Below are 17061 nucleotides of genomic sequence, written 5' to 3'. Positions count from 1 at the left end.
GCAGGCTGCATGCTCGATTAAAATGGGAACGGATGTTGGACACGAGCAAGGACTTTTACTTGTAGTACTCTAAATTACTTGTGCTTTTTCTCACCTTTTGATCAAGAAAAAGTGGTTATTTTACGAACCAGTTCCCAGGCATGTTTTCACAACTTCCCTGTACGGCAATAATGCCACCATTGAGATGCCCGGGTACGCGGAAGTTTTACAAGTTAAACAAAACGTTGAAGTGTTGTACGCTAAATCTCAGGAATGTATGGCATACTGCTCACTGTTCGGCATCGTACCTATTCGTGCCTTTTATACGTCAGCAGCGCCGAGCACTGTCGGGATGACAAGTACAGTCTGTATTAAACCGAATAACAGGTTGGGCATTTCAGGTGCCTTTTCAGTTTACCTTTCCCCACCTTGCAGTGTCCAAAATGGTCGTAACATGAAGCACTAATAATGATATGAAGCACTAATAATTATAGATGTAATTCAAATTTATTACCAGTGTTTAATTGCGTATGTCTGACGTGTTTTTAAAAGACAACGGATTCATTTCCATGTACGGTACAACAAAGCAAACGATAATGCTTGAACTCGATTTCGCTGGCTTATCCACAGACAGGCTCGTTGAAGTATACTTTGATCGGGCCTAGTGTAATCGAGAAAGGTGTACCATGAATACGTTATATAAAATAGTTAATACATTGTACTGTACTCGGTTTTTCGAGTACCGCGATCGTATTTTAGATTGGCGATCGATGTAGAATCCTTATTAGCGTTACCACTTGCGCCGTGAGGCATACGATCTCCATCTCACTGTTCTCACATGATCAGTGTTTCGGATCATCGCATTTCGGGCATTGAGTATCCCGTGTCGCAGAAAAAAACTACCCGGGTACTCGTGATATTTCTTCAACAACAATATTCGCGGCATTTTATTGACTAGCGCGCGAGTTTTTGATGGTTAATGCGACTGCATGATGGAGGAACTACCGAAGTTTCCAAAGGCTGCTGGCAGTGTGTTGGCACTCAGCATTGCGGAAGTCATTTTGGCACTTGGGGGATTCGCCGCAAATTTCTACAACATATTTTACGGTGAGACGCGGAATAATGGGTGACGTTATCTATTTCCGGCAAGCCGTATGCATTATCCAGCACCTTCAGCAAATGCTACAGTATAACATTATTAGCAGCATCATTAGCAGCGTATATCATCATCAGCAGCTAAATAGGTATTTAAAATTATATACTGTAGATGTTTTAAACCTTAAAATACTTACTAATTTTGTCTGCTTTATCAATCGATGGACGTTGTAATATTATGTAACTTAATTTGTGTGTAAACGCATTCTGGACTGATTGGAATGGACAAATGCGTGCAACAGGAAAGCGCTTCGCTGGCGTCTAGCGTTTGTTCGAGGCACACCTACTCGTATTTCAGGATCCCTTTTAACAGACCCTATTTTATGGCTTTCTTTGCAACGAGCCTAGGGGTAGAAGGAGCAGAGGCATCCCATGATCCCAGCCTCCGCTTACAATTGTTAGACGACTTGAGCGTAAGCTCGATGTGAAGACTTCTGGCACTACTTACTACTCTGATTTCCACTGACATCATTAACTGTGCCTGAAATGATGTCCGATCCTCACCGGTTTTAGCTTCTATCGATCGACAGTACTGATCTACGTACAAATCAACACTAGGTATTGTAGTCATATGACTGCATGCTGCATGTTAACTGTACTGTCTGTACATAATAAAAAGGAGCTTGATTGGTCTATATATACAATAAGTAATCACGATAATTATTGATAATATTACCTGTAGCTCGTGAAATAAGAAATGCTAATAGCAAAATCCAAGAATGCGACGCTTGGATTGTTGAAAAAACATTGGTAGGGATGAAAATTTGTTGAACCTACAGTGATATTCGCTTTAACGGTTCGTTCCAAAACTTTCGCTGACAAAACGTTCCCAAGACTTTTTTCCCATTGCTGAAATTTTGCCTTAAAAAATAAATGTGTCATATTAGTTTGATTCTCTCTTTGAAGCGATAATAATTTGATCACTCTGCAGAATCTTCTATGTAATGCTTTGCAGGGATACTGGTTTCGGACGAGCGTATTCCGATGATACAAGCGCTGGCGTTGGTCATTTCCATCCCGGTGTTCGGGACGCAGCTGGTATGCGGTGGCCGTTTTATGCTGGCTTGTGTGCGAATATTTCCCGGCCAGAGGAATTCCGCCTTTTTCGATGAAGGTGGCATGCCCCTGTGTGCGCTCGGAATTTGCCAGCTGTGGGCTTTAGTTGGCTCCGGCATGTGTCTGTTTGCCATGGTCTACGCGTGGTTCTACCAGGTCGGGCACGCCGCTAACCAACCCGTCTTATTTGCCCAACCCAAACTGGAGGCGTGGGCAGCCATCCAGCAAGCCTTCCAGGCCGACTTCCCCGGACAGATGGTCATGCTGGCAGCGGTGCTGCTACAGATCGCCAGCGTCATCGTGGTGGTCTTCATCATTCGGCAAAGTAAATCCGTTCGCAAAGAGCTGAAGTCGGCTGATCGGAACTCTGATGACCTCCATTCCTCCAGCGAAGAGTACAAGCTTATCGCCTTTGTGAAGGAGCATAACGGACCACCGCCGCCGTACAGTGACGGAAAAATGGTCATGACGGTGTAGGACAAGGTGGCAAACGTGACCTTTACCTGGACACATGGATTCATCATTCAGTTCGCAGTTAATGACCTTTAACAAGGAATCGTTGAGCAGTTTACGGTTTACGCGCCTCTGTGAATCGAAAGCCAAAATACGAGTCCATAGTAGACACAACTTAAGTATTTGTATCTGTATCGTATCTGTATCTGTATTACAGCCGTCATGCGCAGATTTTCATGATACGTCTTCTGGCCCAAGTTTTATCTTAAAACATAGTGATGTTGCACGGATGCGTCAAGTGCGTCGATTCCCTAGAGCATCGCCCGCTTGACTGTCATAATAATTATCATTATCAATTCTGGAGAGCCTTCCTGTTTTCTCCCGCAATTCCCGCTTCACGCTGCCATTGCGGATTACCCAAGATGCTTAACTGCGGTCACTGCAAACCTAATTTGGTCCACCTATTGGCAGACCACTGGTCTCCGTTGCAAATTAATCCTAAATATTATTCGCAACCCCTGTAGGCTGATATTTCATCGTGAATCTTGGTAGTAGTGTACTTCGGTTAGCGCTGTTTCTTTGCTTGTGGTAATCTGGTTTCAAAATGCACGAACCGACGCGGAAGATGCGGACAGCCGAATGCTGCATAGCCTCTTTTCATTTTAGATTTATCCAAGGTTTTGTTTTTACGGTTTACGTTGGTGTACTGTATACCCCATTCTCTATTGGCTAACCCTATTTTAAAAATTTTAGCAGAGTACGTAGAACCATAATGTATTGCCATATGGATATACTGCCAGATGCAGAACATAGTCGATGTTGCGTGCTCGGCAAGCATGATCACTGACTACAAGCACGGACCTTACTTGTACTTTCAAATTCTAGTGGGTTTCAAGAAAAACTGATTATTCCACTAACCAGTTCCAGGACTGGTTTTCTCAACTTTTTCGGTATGCCGCCATCTAGATTCCTAGATACGAGGATGTTTTGCAAGTTGAACGAAACGTTGAGGTCTCTTGCGTTAAAGCGCACAAGTGGCGTTTCTCATGGAAGAAAAAAGGTCATCACTTATCATCGTACTGGATAAACTCTATAATATGCATCACGCTACCATTTTTCTTGTAAGCGCCTTCATCAGGATGTAGTTTTAGCCTAGTACCATTGCGGGACGACTACGGATACAGAAAACGGCACAACGACTACAGCAAAGGTATAAAGCAAAGTTTTTTGGTGAAAGCTACAGTATAATTAATCTACCACCGGATGGAAAAGCAAAGAATAACAGAATGGGGCCGTTGGGTAACCGACGATAAACCTACGTATGAGCAGACAGTAAAACGGATGCACTAGTAAACACCGCCATCAACGAAATGAAAATTAAAGTGATCCTCTTTAAGTAATCAGTCAGCTAGTTGAAACCAGAAGGGAAGACGCAGGAGCTCCTGAAATAACATCACCATTACGTACACCTTTACGTACATCATCGATGTGTACCTGATGACGATAAGCGACTGGCAGAGAAGGTGCTGCTGCTGTCTGTATCTACAAATCGGTATCATCTAGTGCAGCGAAGGGCGAGAAATGGACATAGGCCGACTGGACGAACCATTCGTGGCGGCGCACATCGGTGCGCAGCCAGCAGTCCACCCGCGCCGACCGGTTGCTGACCACCTCGGTCAGGCGGATGGTCAGCGTGCTGCTGCAGACGGGATCTCCTTTTTCTGTAACGGGATAGCTGATCCTAGTGGACAGCAGACCATCTACATGTGACTTTTGGGCGATGGTCCGCAGGTAGCGATAGGGCGCCGTCAAGAAGCGGTCGTCGAACTTCCAGATAAAGTGCGCTTGGGCACCCGTCTGGCTGCAGTCGACGAACCCGCTACACTTCATGGAGAAGCTCCACAGCGGCGTGGACACATTGCGCATGGGCTCCGTGAAGACGTCTTCAACGCGCAGTTGCAGCTGCAGCTCGAACTGGCGGAGTACGCAAAGGTCAGTGTCGTTATGGCAGGACAGGAGACACTCCACCGACCCGGCGGCGTCGCGGGTCATATTGTGGATGAGGAGTTGGGAGGTGTTCAGGCTGGACGTCAGCCGGTAGTAGTGACCTTTCGGGGAGTGTTTCGTAACGTGGCCTTGGATGGTGATGTTGTTGTGCCGCCAGATAACCCGTTCCGCGAAAACGGAATAACAAGAAAAGGTCGCCGTGACTCCCAACGGGACCCGGACGATATTAGCCGGATGGGACGCGTAGTTGAAGGAGGGCAGGATGACGACGTTGTCGGTCATGTTGGCCTCGGCCTGCTGCACCGCCAACGCGGCACGCTGCACTGAAACGTCAAGACCGGGCTTTGGGGCACACTGATAGCCCGGAAAAATTCACGAGAAAACTTACCTGTTGTCAGCGGCTGTCCCACACTCCCGCCTCGCGCCACACGATGCGGTACTGTTGTCAGTATTCCTGCTAAGAGAATTCTGTGAAGCGTGTCGTTCATCATCTTCCTGCGTAATGGGTGAACCAGATTTCGCGAAGCTCCGTGCCACTGCAAACCTGCACAACAAAACTCTTAGATATTGTTTATGTCACCAGGATTCGATTGAATTCGGGCATGTACTTACCATACACTGCGCACATAGTACTCCATGCTGCAGCTGTACGGAACGTGCAGCCGGTTTATCAACCATAGGCATTGCATGGCTGGCTTCGTTGTACTGCGGCTGCTTGGCAACCGATGAGGTCGGGAGCAGATTCGCTCCGTTCTGCCAGACTCAGTTAAGGGAAGTGACCCGGGACATGGTACCAAATTCGTCCACATGTACGAAATCTTTTGCTTTCGCGCACTCCCAAACCCATTTTTCTCTTGTTTTATGACATTCTGTAGCCGAATGATTTGTATAAACTGGAGTGAAAACCGGTTGCGCGCGCAACGTCCGGTTCGGGAGTTATGGCTGTTAGAAAATTCCAAAAAGTTTAAATGCATTCAGGTGTAACAAAAAAGTCTCAATATGGGCAGATCTCTTTCAGATTTTGCACGTAAATGCACATAACCATGATGAACGTTTTTACATCGATCCACTGTTCTAGCATGTTTTTCAAATTTTAAAATGAATTTCAAAAATTTTAAAATTCATTTTAAATTTTGAAAATATTCATGGAAGTCTGGATCATGTAAAAACTATTTTCATGGCCATGTGTATTTACGTGCAAAATGCGAAGGAGATCGGTCCATAATGAGGCTTTTTTTGGTACACCGGAATGCATTTAAACTTTTTGGAATTTTCTAACCGCCATAACTCTCGAACCGGATGTTGCGCGCGCAGCCGGTTTTTACGCCAGTGTTTACAAATCATCTGGCTACAGAATGTCTTAAGACAAGAGAAAAATGGGTTTGTGAGTGCGCAGATGCGAAAGATTTCGTACTTGTACATGAATTTGGTACCAAGTACCACTTCCCTTAAATTGCGCTACCGACTCCGTTGTACATCTCCCCGTACGAGATAGCCGTGTATATTCAATTAGTATGTTAGAATCATCTGTTTTTGATGCGTATGAATATCGCATGATTAAAATTTACTTTGATTTTTCCAACAGCCATTTTCGTATTTATATCGATGCGTGATATTAATACAGCGGACTTTGTCTTGCTATCCCGATGCTATTCTATCGGAAAACTAACCAAACGTAGGTTTCTACATAACCTTACACCCGGGCTTAGCCAACGCGTGTCTTGCTCAGCCGTTTGTGTTGCAGCTGAACGCGCGGCAGCGGAATATCAAACAAGGGAAACGTCATACTCTCACCAGCTGTGGAGGTCGCTGCAAGCCTTTCTATAGAGAATGGTTAGCGCCGGCAGTCCTCACAGTACCATCTGGGGCTTTTGCACAGGCTTCTGGCGAAGCCGCATCCTCCACACTGGCACAGAAGATACTGGGACAGCAATACAACCATCATCCAAGACGACCATGATGCCACACACTCAGGAGACGGTCATTACCATGCGAAGGTAATTAGTGGAAGTACCAACTACCTCCTGAATCCGGATCCATAAAATCAGTAGCGAGTCCCGCGGGATAGTGGTATGCTGCACGTCCTGTCAAACGGTCAGTAGTCGACTTACACGTGCCGGCCACAGTTGCCCTGATCTGTTCTGCGCGACAATGTTAACCATCGCCGTAAGCGAAGCGACCAGTCCGTAGTCGGCCACTATTTTTTACACTGCGCCAAATCCATGCTATGCAGCACCATGCGCCGTGCAGGTGCGCACTGAACTGCTTGAACAGCATCATACAATTAACCCGGGCGCCGGCGGGCGGTTAAAAGCGACTGCCGTCACAACATTTTCAAACCTGACAAACAATTGTAATTTATAATGTCAAAAAATTATGACGTCAATAAATTTAATTTTGTCAACCGAAATTTTGGGAGATTCCCCCAGATCAGCCCAGTTCACCCATGATTAAAGGGGAATACCCCAAAATTTCGGGTGTTGTATGGCTGACCGCTCATGGTCGTCGATCTTGGGGAAAAGCAAATTTCAAAAAATCGGCCTTAACCGTTTTATTCAGAATTTTACGACAAACTAACGCGGTACTCAAAAATTATTGGGTGAAAACGGGAGAGTTTATTTTTGAAAATTTAACGGGATCTCGATGCGGGACTGCGTATTTTAGCAGCAATCGCTATCAAAAGCCCGGGTGGATTGAAAGATACTTTTCAGGCAGTTCAGTGCACACCTGCACGGCGCATGGTGCTGCATAGCATGGATTTGGCGCAGTGTGAAAATAGTGCCAACTTGAGTCGATACAGTACCTTGGCCAGTTTACGGATGATATTGACATGGGAGGAGTGGATACTGGATAGTATGTACTCATCCGTTTATCTTACTGTTTACCTGAACGCCTTCTCCTACGTCACTGCTGATGTTGTTATCTAATCCTATTTCCCGTGTTTGAATTGCTGTTCTCTAAATCCTCTCGACGCGTATGATGCTGTGTTTCTAGAATATAAATTCTCTTGTTCTTCCTAATATCGGCATCAATCTCGTGGCTACTGATCTTGAGACTCTTCTTATTTCTAACTTCCAAGTCTGAGGAATGCGTTGTGAACTGGATTATAGGGACAGCATGTTCTAAAGGTTATCTTCATGTTCATGATCCAAGTCTGATCTTAGCATAGGATACCGCAGTATGCTCGTGTCAGAGCCGACCCTCGCCCTTGCCTAATCCTCGCATTAACCGATACCGAAAGTAAGGTGTTCTTCGTGTGTTCGTGTATTTCGTAGGGATTCCTGGTTTCAGTGTTCCTGTTTGTATCTCCGTCGTTTCTCAAAGTTGTTTCGCTATACCAGTTTGAGAGAGAAGAGTGCTCATACCGCAAAGCTAAGCAGGGAAGTGGTTATAAGCACCGTAACTCTTGTAATACGACAATATTGAAGTAATCATAATTCCTATGACAGTCAAACAGGTGAAGTTCTAGGGCATCGAAGCACCCGTACAAGATTACTATGTTTTAATATAAAATTTGAGGCAGAAGACGTACTATGAAAAATTCATAAAAGCCGTAATACAGATATCGAGAAGAGTATTTAAGCACGGTCTATTATGAACTCGAATTTTAATGAAAGATTCTCTAAAGGCACGTAAACCGTACAGTTGTTCAAGGATTCTCTGTTAAAGGTCATTAACTGCGAACTCAACGGTAAAGCCTCCAGGTAAAGGTCACATTGGTCCTACACGGTCATTTTCATTTTTCCGTCACTGTACGCTGGCGGTGGTCCGTTACACTCCTTCGAACGCGCCAGCAGCTTGTGCTCTTCCTTGGAGGCCTTGCGATCATCCGCGTTCCGCCCAGCCGCCTCCAGCTCCTCTCGGACGGATTTACTTTGTCGAATAATGAAGACCACGACGATGACAGCGGCGATCTGTATCAGAACCGCTGCCAGCATAACCATCTGTCCGGTGAGGTCCGCCTGGAATGCTTGCTGAACGGCTGCCCACGCTTCCAGTTTGGGTTTGGGTGTAGTGTCAGGTTTGGGAAACAAGGCGTCCAGTTTGGCCGACAAGAGGAGGTGGTTAGCGGCCAACCCGACCTCGCAGAACCACGCAAGAACCAGGGCCAGCAGGCACGTGCCGCTGCCCATAAGAGCCAAACGCTGGCACAATCCGAACTGCCACGCGGGAATGTTGCGGACACCTTCACCGAAGAAGCCGGAATTTCTCCGGCCACGCAATAGTCGCACACTGGCCAGCATAAACCGGGCACCGCATACCAGCGGTAGTCCGTACAACGGGATGGAAACGATGAAGATCAGCGTCTGGCCAATCGGAATACTCTCTCCCGCTGATACGATCCCTGCAAACAGAAAATTCTACAGCATGATAAAATAAGCTTTCGAAGAGAAAATCAATTTATTGTGATGCATGTTTTGAGATAAAATTTTAATAATGGGAAAACTCATCTCAGGAACGTGTGGTCAACGAAATTTTCGCAACGAACGAATATCAGTACCGGTTCAGTAAATGTTCATCTCTACCAATTTTTTTTTCACAAATACAATCTCTGCGTTCTTGAGTTTCCCTACTAACATTTGTTTTTCACGAGCTCAGATATTATTCTATGCTATTGTAGACCAGCCAAGCTCCTGAATGTTTTAGCAATGCGAAGCTATCGATTGGGACGACAACATCGGAAACTGTAGTCGGTCTCCAACATTATACAGAAAGTAACTGTTATTTTTGAAATTGCAGCCGGCTATTCCGTGAATGCAAGGTAATAGATACATTCAGTGACACGGTAATACGGTCGCGATCTATTTATATCGAATGGGGTACGTAAACAGCAGCAAGGACACACTTAACATGTACGGTAGTATGCACTATGCAGTTAAGTGTGACTATGACTATCTAGTATCTGGTCATGTTTTATAGAGCAACAGGCACTGCCGTCGATGAAAGCTGAGACCGGTACGGCATGTGATCGATGAGCACATGTAGAGTAGTACCCGGGTTTACATGCAAATGATGTCATGGGGGCTTAGGTATGTACCTAATATTGGTCCTCATACTCTTAATGAATAATCCTACTCTTAATTCAGAATTCATACTCATATTAGCTCTCATAATCATTACCATACTTTGGACCAACCGGTCATGATACTTTTGTTCATAATCATAACTCATACCTTTGCCACTACTCATAACAGTGCGCTCATGTGCATTATATTATAAGTAAAGGCATTATACTGTTTGGTAAATACTGTATTATTATTAAGTAGTAATAGCCCATGCTAATTCTACGGCATCCTCGGTTGCATCCTCGCCGAGCTTTGCGCCCTCGACGACAAATGAATTACGCTAAACTGCATATATACGAAAGGCTGAACCGTACGCGCAAATTAAATGCGATTTATTCTACTTGAACCGAGGGAAATTTAACTTTTGTTAATTTTCGCTTGTTACTTCGTTTACATGATAATGCTTAATGATTGAGAATTTTTGTTCTTACTGACACTGACAAAGTTTGTTATCGTTATTATATCGAGTACTGTCACTTGTATTTGTTAATCTTCCACCTGTTGTACCACGCTATTCAATCCAAGTTCACGGAAGTCATTTTGCATAGTGAAGTCATTTTCTGATAAAGTGATTTTCCGCTTCAAATTCAGATGAAATAATCTTTGACGAGTGGACGGATGAGTTGACTGACGTGGTTTCGACCGAATATAACATTTTCGACACACCCATATGACTGTATGAGTAATGGCAAAGGTATAACTTATAATTATGAACATAAGTATGATGACCAGTAGGACCACAGTATGGTAATGATTGTGAGAGCCTATATGAGTATGAATTCTGAATTAGGAGTAGGATTATGAGTATGAGAACCGTTATGAGTATTAGGTAACTACCTAGCCTGTCATGGGAAATTAGAATAGTGCCAGCTGTTAGTCATATCTTTTGCGCTCTGTCACCCTCGTCCGAAACTTTATAATTATCTCTTTTGCAGAGTTAAAAAACATGCGGAAAAGTAATAAGCAACGATTGGGTGGATGCTTCATGGTAGAAAAAAGCTTAACGGAAATGGAAATTTAAGCCGCAAAACAGCGAATAGAAAATATAAAAAACTATTAGAGTAAACTTTATCATAAAATTAACTACAGCTGATTTTATACGTAAATTTACGGTTCTGTTCCAGTGCTGGATAACACATGCAGCATGCCGGAAATAAATGAGGGCATCCGATATTCCGCTTCTTACCGTAAAACAGGTTGTAGAAATTTGCCGCGAATCCCACAAGTGCCAAGAGAACTTCCGCAATGCTGAGTGCCAACACATTGCCAGTAGCCTTTGGAATCTTCAATAGTTTCTCCATCATTCCGTCGGATTAGCAGTCAGAAACTCGGGCGCTAGTTAGCCAAATACCGCTTATGTATAATGTTTGGTTAAAAAATAATAAGAGTAACTAGCTTTTTTTGGCGATACTGAATGAACACCGGAATAGTCAACTGGTTTCCCATCGTGGAGACTGAGATCGTACACCGCATGGCGCATGCGGTGATACTAATAAGCATTCTATCGATCGGCAGTCTAAGTACGAAGGCGGTACTTGGAAAACAAAGCACATACGTACAATGTACTCTGTATAACGTCTTCATGGTACGGCATTCTCGAATCATCGGGCCCAATCAAAGCAGTACAGCGGTGGATTCTTGCTCTACGATACCTCGGCTCTCGAGTGAGTCAGTGATTGGTAACCTGCACCGCACCTGTTGGGTTAGGTTTGTAAGCTTGAGAAACCGCGCGTAAAGCGGATCTCAGTCATAATACTCGTGCTACGGTAATGCTTTATAGGCCATGAATCTGTAAGTACAATAGTAATTTTGTAATTTCAACAAGCAATCAAAGGTAGTGCGTCACTGCGTACTAGGTACAGCCATCTACAAAATGCCTAATGTAAACCGAAGAATTTAATTGCTCAGTACTTTGCGTTTTAAAACTGCACCATAATAGGTTAATAATCTGATAACTGCACACACCGCATGCAATTTTATCCTGGTCGAACTTAACAGAAATATGGTTTTACTCGTTACCAGATTCGTTAAAGCAGGAATGATCAGTGTAGATATCAGAGTTAATTTTCTGATATGATTGGTACTGCTTTAAGGTTGCAACCATATAAAACTGCAGTATACTCGAATGACTCGATTATCATTCAGAATACTGTACTAGTACTGTGTTATACTCGTATTTTAGCACTGTATTTGGTGCTTAACCCGGGAACGCTCGGTATTCGCAGGAGTACGAGTTTCTGCTTGAAAACCGAGATTTGCCGAGGAAAAAGTGCAATTGAGAAAGATATTTTTTTTTGCCTATACTGACCATAGGTCACCAGCGGTGACCAGTGTGTCTGGTAACATTATTGAGCATTCGCAGTAATTAGCATAAAAGATATTAATTTTAACCTCTAGGGTAGTAATTATGCGAGCAGCAGTTAACGAATACCATGATGTTGCTAAGAATACTTACTTCCAAACAGGAGTATTGCATTGGTCAAGAAACTGACCCTTGTCAGAGAAAAACAAAAACATGGGGTTACAGTATGCACTGTATGCTGTACTTGAATAAACCTTATGAGTTCAAGAAAACGAAACAGAAAATGTACATACACACTACACACCAACAGCAGCCACGGCATGCGTGCATATGGTCTTGGATAATTTTTTGGCAACTGATGAATGTGATACTTATAACTCTGCATGCCAACTAAACCAATAAAAGTATGCGCACCTTCAAGAATGGCACATTAGGCAGCACCACAACACCCATCATCCAAGGACCACGGCGGCATTGCCACGCTCAGGAGACGGTCATTACTACCAGAAGCGGAAATGCGAGCTACCTCTTGATCCACAATGTCGGTCGCGAATCCGGTGGGATAGTGGTGTGTCGAACGTACTGTTAAACGGCCGGTAGTCGACGTACACGTGCCAGTCATAGCTGCGCGTCCACGAAATTTTCATTGAGCCCCTGCGCAAGTCCTCCATGACGTGCAGCGGGTCCGTCGACTGCACGCCGGTAGGCGTTTACAAGCATCACGCTATTTGGAAGTACAACGGCTGCTCCCTGGTGGCGCCCTACCGCTATCTGAAATAAATCGCCAAACTCACTAGAATCCCCGGTCTGGTCATCAATTTCCATCGCAATGTGTCGGTGCCCGGTAGCCCTGGTCCGTTGTGCGCGACTACGTTGACCATCACCGTAAGCGAAGCGACCAGTGCGCATTCGCGGCGCGGATGGAATGCTGGCTGCGGACCGGTCTCTGGCGGCACGCAGGCTACCACCTAGCATTCGTGCCGCCGCCGATCTGTCCGCCGGACGGCACGGACATCCAGTGGCTCTGTTCTCGTCCTGCCGATTCGGGTTGCGGTTTGCGTTGTTCAGTTGCCTGAAGATTATTGTGAGTGTGACTGCCTATACCTTTTGGTAGTGGTTGCACTTGCGAACCCCGACATATCCCATATTTCCGATGGATTGACCACATTCGCATGGACACGCTGGCTTATGCAGCCTGTGCTTAACATGGGACGTGACCTGTGTGGACACTGTCGCCGCATCCCACAATAAGGCCACTCCCGTTACCACCGGATCCACCGCCGCCCAGATCGAAGACCAGTAAACCAGGCTGTACGCGTACCTTGATGGCAGATACATTTTTGCCCCATTAGCATTAATTTTGAAACTCTCGCGGCCTGGAGAAAATAGGATGCTCTTTACTTTTAGTGAAGGACATCGGAAAGCGGCTACAGCACCACTCCGGCTGACCTCGCTCACTCGAATTTCTTCGGCAACGCCTACCTACAGAGTATGGAAATTCAACTGTGTAACGCGGCTTCCGTAATCGAAACCATGGCTGGAACGGAAAATTTAAAGGAATTTTACCGTTATGACTAACTCTGTTTTTGTTGCAGAATTTTATTAATGTGGTCGGCTTCTAAAATCATACGAAGGATGCTCGTACACTTGTTGTCCGAAATTCGAGGCACATTTCATTTTAATTATTGTAGCTTGCATGTGCGTTCGACTGCGTTGGCACGTGGTCATAATAATTTGAGCTGAAAATTTGTATTAAGTTTTCGCTAACCGAAATGCGGTACCACCAAGATTCACGATGAAACAACCGCATAAAGCGGTTTGCACGTTGCAGATAATACAATCATGTATTTACGAGTAATCTACCTTCAGCTTAGAACATGTGATGACCGTTGTTCAGTGGAACTTATGTTATTATTATTACTATTAGTGCAACTACAGTAGCCAAACTCCGTTAACGGAGACTTTAACATGCTACTGGAAAATTTTTGTTATTTGTGATAAGGAGGAGGAGGAAATCGTGGTTTAATGGAGAGAGGATGAAAATGTATCTCGGTGGAACCGCGGTTCTCATATTCGGCTAAAGGCATATCTTCTTCTGAATTTATTCCGTTCTACGCACCAATTCAGTTTTTTTAACAGCTGGTGTTCTGTCTCCCTCGAAGGCGTCGCTCCCCTCGAACGATGTGAAGATCACTGCCTATTCAGAACCTCTTTATCACCTTGTCGATTCTTTCCATGTCTCTATACTTTGACAATACACTTCAGACAAACCGTTTAGCATTATCGAATGATAAAGTTAAAAAAAGTTAATAAAATTAGTATGAAGCTTCTTGACGTCTATGACGTTTTGGATGCAGAAGAAAACGGACCCTGTATAAACACAAGATGGCGTCGGTTACGTCAAAAACTGGAGTTGGGAGTTGGACTTTCCAGTTGCAGTTCCCGGTTGTACTCTGTACTTCCAGCTCCCAACTGCAGCGTATGATTCAGCACAGCTACAGCATATGATTACTGCATATGTATACTGTATACTGTATAGAAATACACTACCTAATTTACACGCTTACTTTCCTACACAAGTTGTTTACATTCTTTTACCGCGTGGAGCGGCACTAGCACATTAGCGCAACATTAGCGCAGCGCTGATGCTGCAGACCATGCGCGTCTCTTAATTATTTTAAACACATGTAGCTGCTGTGCACTTATGATATACATAATTATTTTCAAACTTTCCCAGTAATTTAATTGCTTATCTGCAGTGTGAACTGCTTGAATATAATGGTGAAACTCGACATGCGCCAATCTGCTGTATGCATGCTACTGTACACTGTATAGTTATATTGTGTTTACTTTCACTGCTTTATTCAACAAGTTGTTGACATTCTTTCATACTGTGGAAGAGCACTTTAACGCATCTGGCGCGTCAAAGTCTTTCAACTTACAGTAAGTGAATTGCTTCTTACTGAATATCACTATTTGCTCTTTTCTCAACTTATTTATACTTACATATTCATGTAAACTTACAGGTACGATGGAATATTATTTTCTTTATTACTGTACATTATGACTGTACTATGTAATCAATGTTGACAGTTATTTCCAGCCTGATGGTCTATTGCGTGCATGCTTATGTGTGCGTGCAGATCAACTGGAAAAAGTCCGTCAGGGTCGCTGCAAATTTTTTTCCACTGGAGCCAAAGTCGCATTCCTGTTAACGATTACTCCGCTAATTGCAGAATTTATGAATTTCTTGTACACGAAGTAAGTGAAGCAAATGTTTTTAGTTTATATGGCGTTGTAACGCATGCTATATTTTTAATGTGTACATAGTTTCGGGGCTGCTATAAACAACAAGGGCTCGAGTCGAAAAAGTTGGCCTGAACTTCTCAATGAATTTTTCCACCTTGTCAACGGTATGGCGCAATTTGCTGATTTCGCAGTTTTTACATTACAGAAATTATTATTATATGCTTGTATGTTTGCTCAATGCTTTTATAACAAAAAATACATTGTTATTTGAACTCTAATTATCATAATTAATGAGCAATGTACTGTACAGTATTGCACTGTATATGTAGTATGTACCATGTACTTTTAAGGGTTAACGTTCTTTACATTTCTTACTAAATCAATCACCAGTGCTTTGTAATGCAAGGTAATAGAAATATGCAACGATAGATTTTTATAATTTTATTTATTTCTGTATTAAGTTCCCTAATAACAAGCGCAGTTCGGTTTCAGCAGTATGAAGAGTATCAGCATCTTTTGCACCTAATAAATTAATTTTTCCGGAATGGAAAATCATCGCCGTACAACCTCGAAGCCGGACCCGCATGGCCGGAAATAATTCAGGTTCAAACATGGCATCGACTTTTGCTCTTATTGAGATGTACAATTTTCCTAAACTAAGAAATCTCCCAAAATTAAAAGTGGCTACAATGTTAACAATTCGTGGATTCTTTACCGATGCTTTTTGATAGCCATATGTTTGCAGTTTCCGGCAATAATGATGCAATAACGCAAGAGCATCACTGATGGACTTTGCACCATTAACTGTGATCTTGCCGTTGCGGTACACTTGGCAGTGCGATTTCTGCGGACGAATGGAACGGAGAAGAAGCCCAGAATATTTGTGTGGTGCATAATGAGAAAGCGGAGCGCGCTCGTATAAGCTGGGTAAGCCAATTGCGCAGCCAAGGTCAGCAGTTGCAATAACGTTAGTTATCTTCGCCATTCAGCCAATTTGCAAACGTCTCCGCTTTCGAAAGCGTTGTTTGTGGTAATGAAGTAAGATCCTTGAACTTCGGGCACCCAATGTCTTCAAATAAACACTTCAGGCAAATAATTGTCCAAAATCTTTTGCTTTTCCAATCCTTTGGCGAAAAACGTCAAACGCGCAGGTCGTTCACCAATAAGCTCCAGCATATCCTGAATGGCACTAGCGATGTCTAAATATAAATAATCTCCACGATTATGCCAGACAAGTCCGTGCGAGTGACGCGATTGGCTCCTAAATTCAACGCGATAATGATTAAAGTGGGATGGAATGGTGAATGTGTAGCACCTGCTAACACTGGTTTGGCAATCACAAAATGCCAGCTGTTTTATAAGCCGTTGGGAGCCAGCAATAAATCAATCAATATCCAAGACAACCCTCCGCTTTGAATTCTCCATTCTGCTTCCGGTACGCTAGCAATAGCTCCGCCCTTTGGAAATGGAGTCCTTTAATAGGTACCCGCGCACGACAGCTGACTTGAGATTCCGATTACCCGCTTCAGTCCTGGTTGTGGGGCCAACGACTTCGGGGAAAACGACGTATGTGTCAAAATTAATTATGGAGCGCGATAAATTATTTGACCAACCATTTGGACGAATTATTTTGGTGTACGGAGAAATGCAACCAGCCTACGAAATGCTTCAGCGCCAAATCCCGGGGATTGAACTGACGAAAAATATTCAGCAAATTGTGGAGGATGAAAATTATTTTGATGGTAAACAAAATATTTTGTTGGTACTGGATGACGTGGCAAGCGGTTTGGTGAA

General features: G+C 43.8%; 3 protein-coding genes and 1 long non-coding RNA gene across 4 annotated transcripts; 2 read left to right on the top strand and 2 right to left on the bottom strand.

Annotated features, from left to right (window-relative positions):
* Positions 1–851: 851 nt before the first annotated feature.
* On the top strand, positions 852–2667 carry LOC129593193 (uncharacterized). The gene is made up of 2 exons (XM_055489401.1): positions 852–1086; positions 2090–2667. The coding sequence occupies exons 1-2, from the start codon at positions 969–971 to the stop codon at positions 2665–2667; spliced, it is 696 nt and encodes a 231-aa protein (XP_055345376.1). The 5' UTR covers positions 852–968.
* A 1142-nt stretch (positions 2668–3809) lies between these two features.
* On the bottom strand, positions 3810–5372 carry LOC129593219 (uncharacterized). Its single transcript, XM_055489436.1, has 4 exons — positions 5263–5372; positions 5039–5194; positions 4138–4973; positions 3810–4085 (listed from the first exon to the last, which is right to left on the bottom strand). The coding sequence occupies exons 1-3, from the start codon at positions 5276–5278 to the stop codon at positions 4186–4188; spliced, it is 960 nt and encodes a 319-aa protein (XP_055345411.1). The 5' UTR covers positions 5279–5372; the 3' UTR covers positions 3810–4085; positions 4138–4185.
* Positions 5373–8103: 2731 nt separating this feature from the next.
* Positions 8104–11154, bottom strand: LOC129593215 (uncharacterized). Its single transcript, XM_055489430.1, has 2 exons — positions 10903–11154; positions 8104–8995 (listed from the first exon to the last, which is right to left on the bottom strand). Exons 1-2 carry the CDS (start codon positions 11018–11020, stop codon positions 8373–8375), a joined length of 741 nt encoding a protein of 246 aa, XP_055345405.1. The 5' UTR covers positions 11021–11154; the 3' UTR covers positions 8104–8372.
* Positions 11155–15127: 3973 nt separating this feature from the next.
* Positions 15128–16184, top strand: LOC129593233 (uncharacterized). Its single transcript, XR_008691073.1, has 4 exons — positions 15128–15279; positions 15349–15431; positions 15763–15870; positions 16013–16184. It is a non-coding gene; the product is annotated as an uncharacterized LOC129593233 (long non-coding RNA).
* Positions 16185–17061: the final 877 nt, after the last annotated feature.

This window comes from Paramacrobiotus metropolitanus, unplaced genomic scaffold (genome assembly GCF_019649055.1).
Source record: "Paramacrobiotus metropolitanus isolate TYO unplaced genomic scaffold, Prichtersi_v1.0 Parri_scaffold0000060, whole genome shotgun sequence".
Taxonomy (NCBI): domain Eukaryota; kingdom Metazoa; phylum Tardigrada; class Eutardigrada; order Parachela; family Macrobiotidae; genus Paramacrobiotus; species Paramacrobiotus metropolitanus.
Note: the sequence above shows the minus strand (reverse complement) of the source record. Positions and strands in the feature narration are given on the sequence as shown.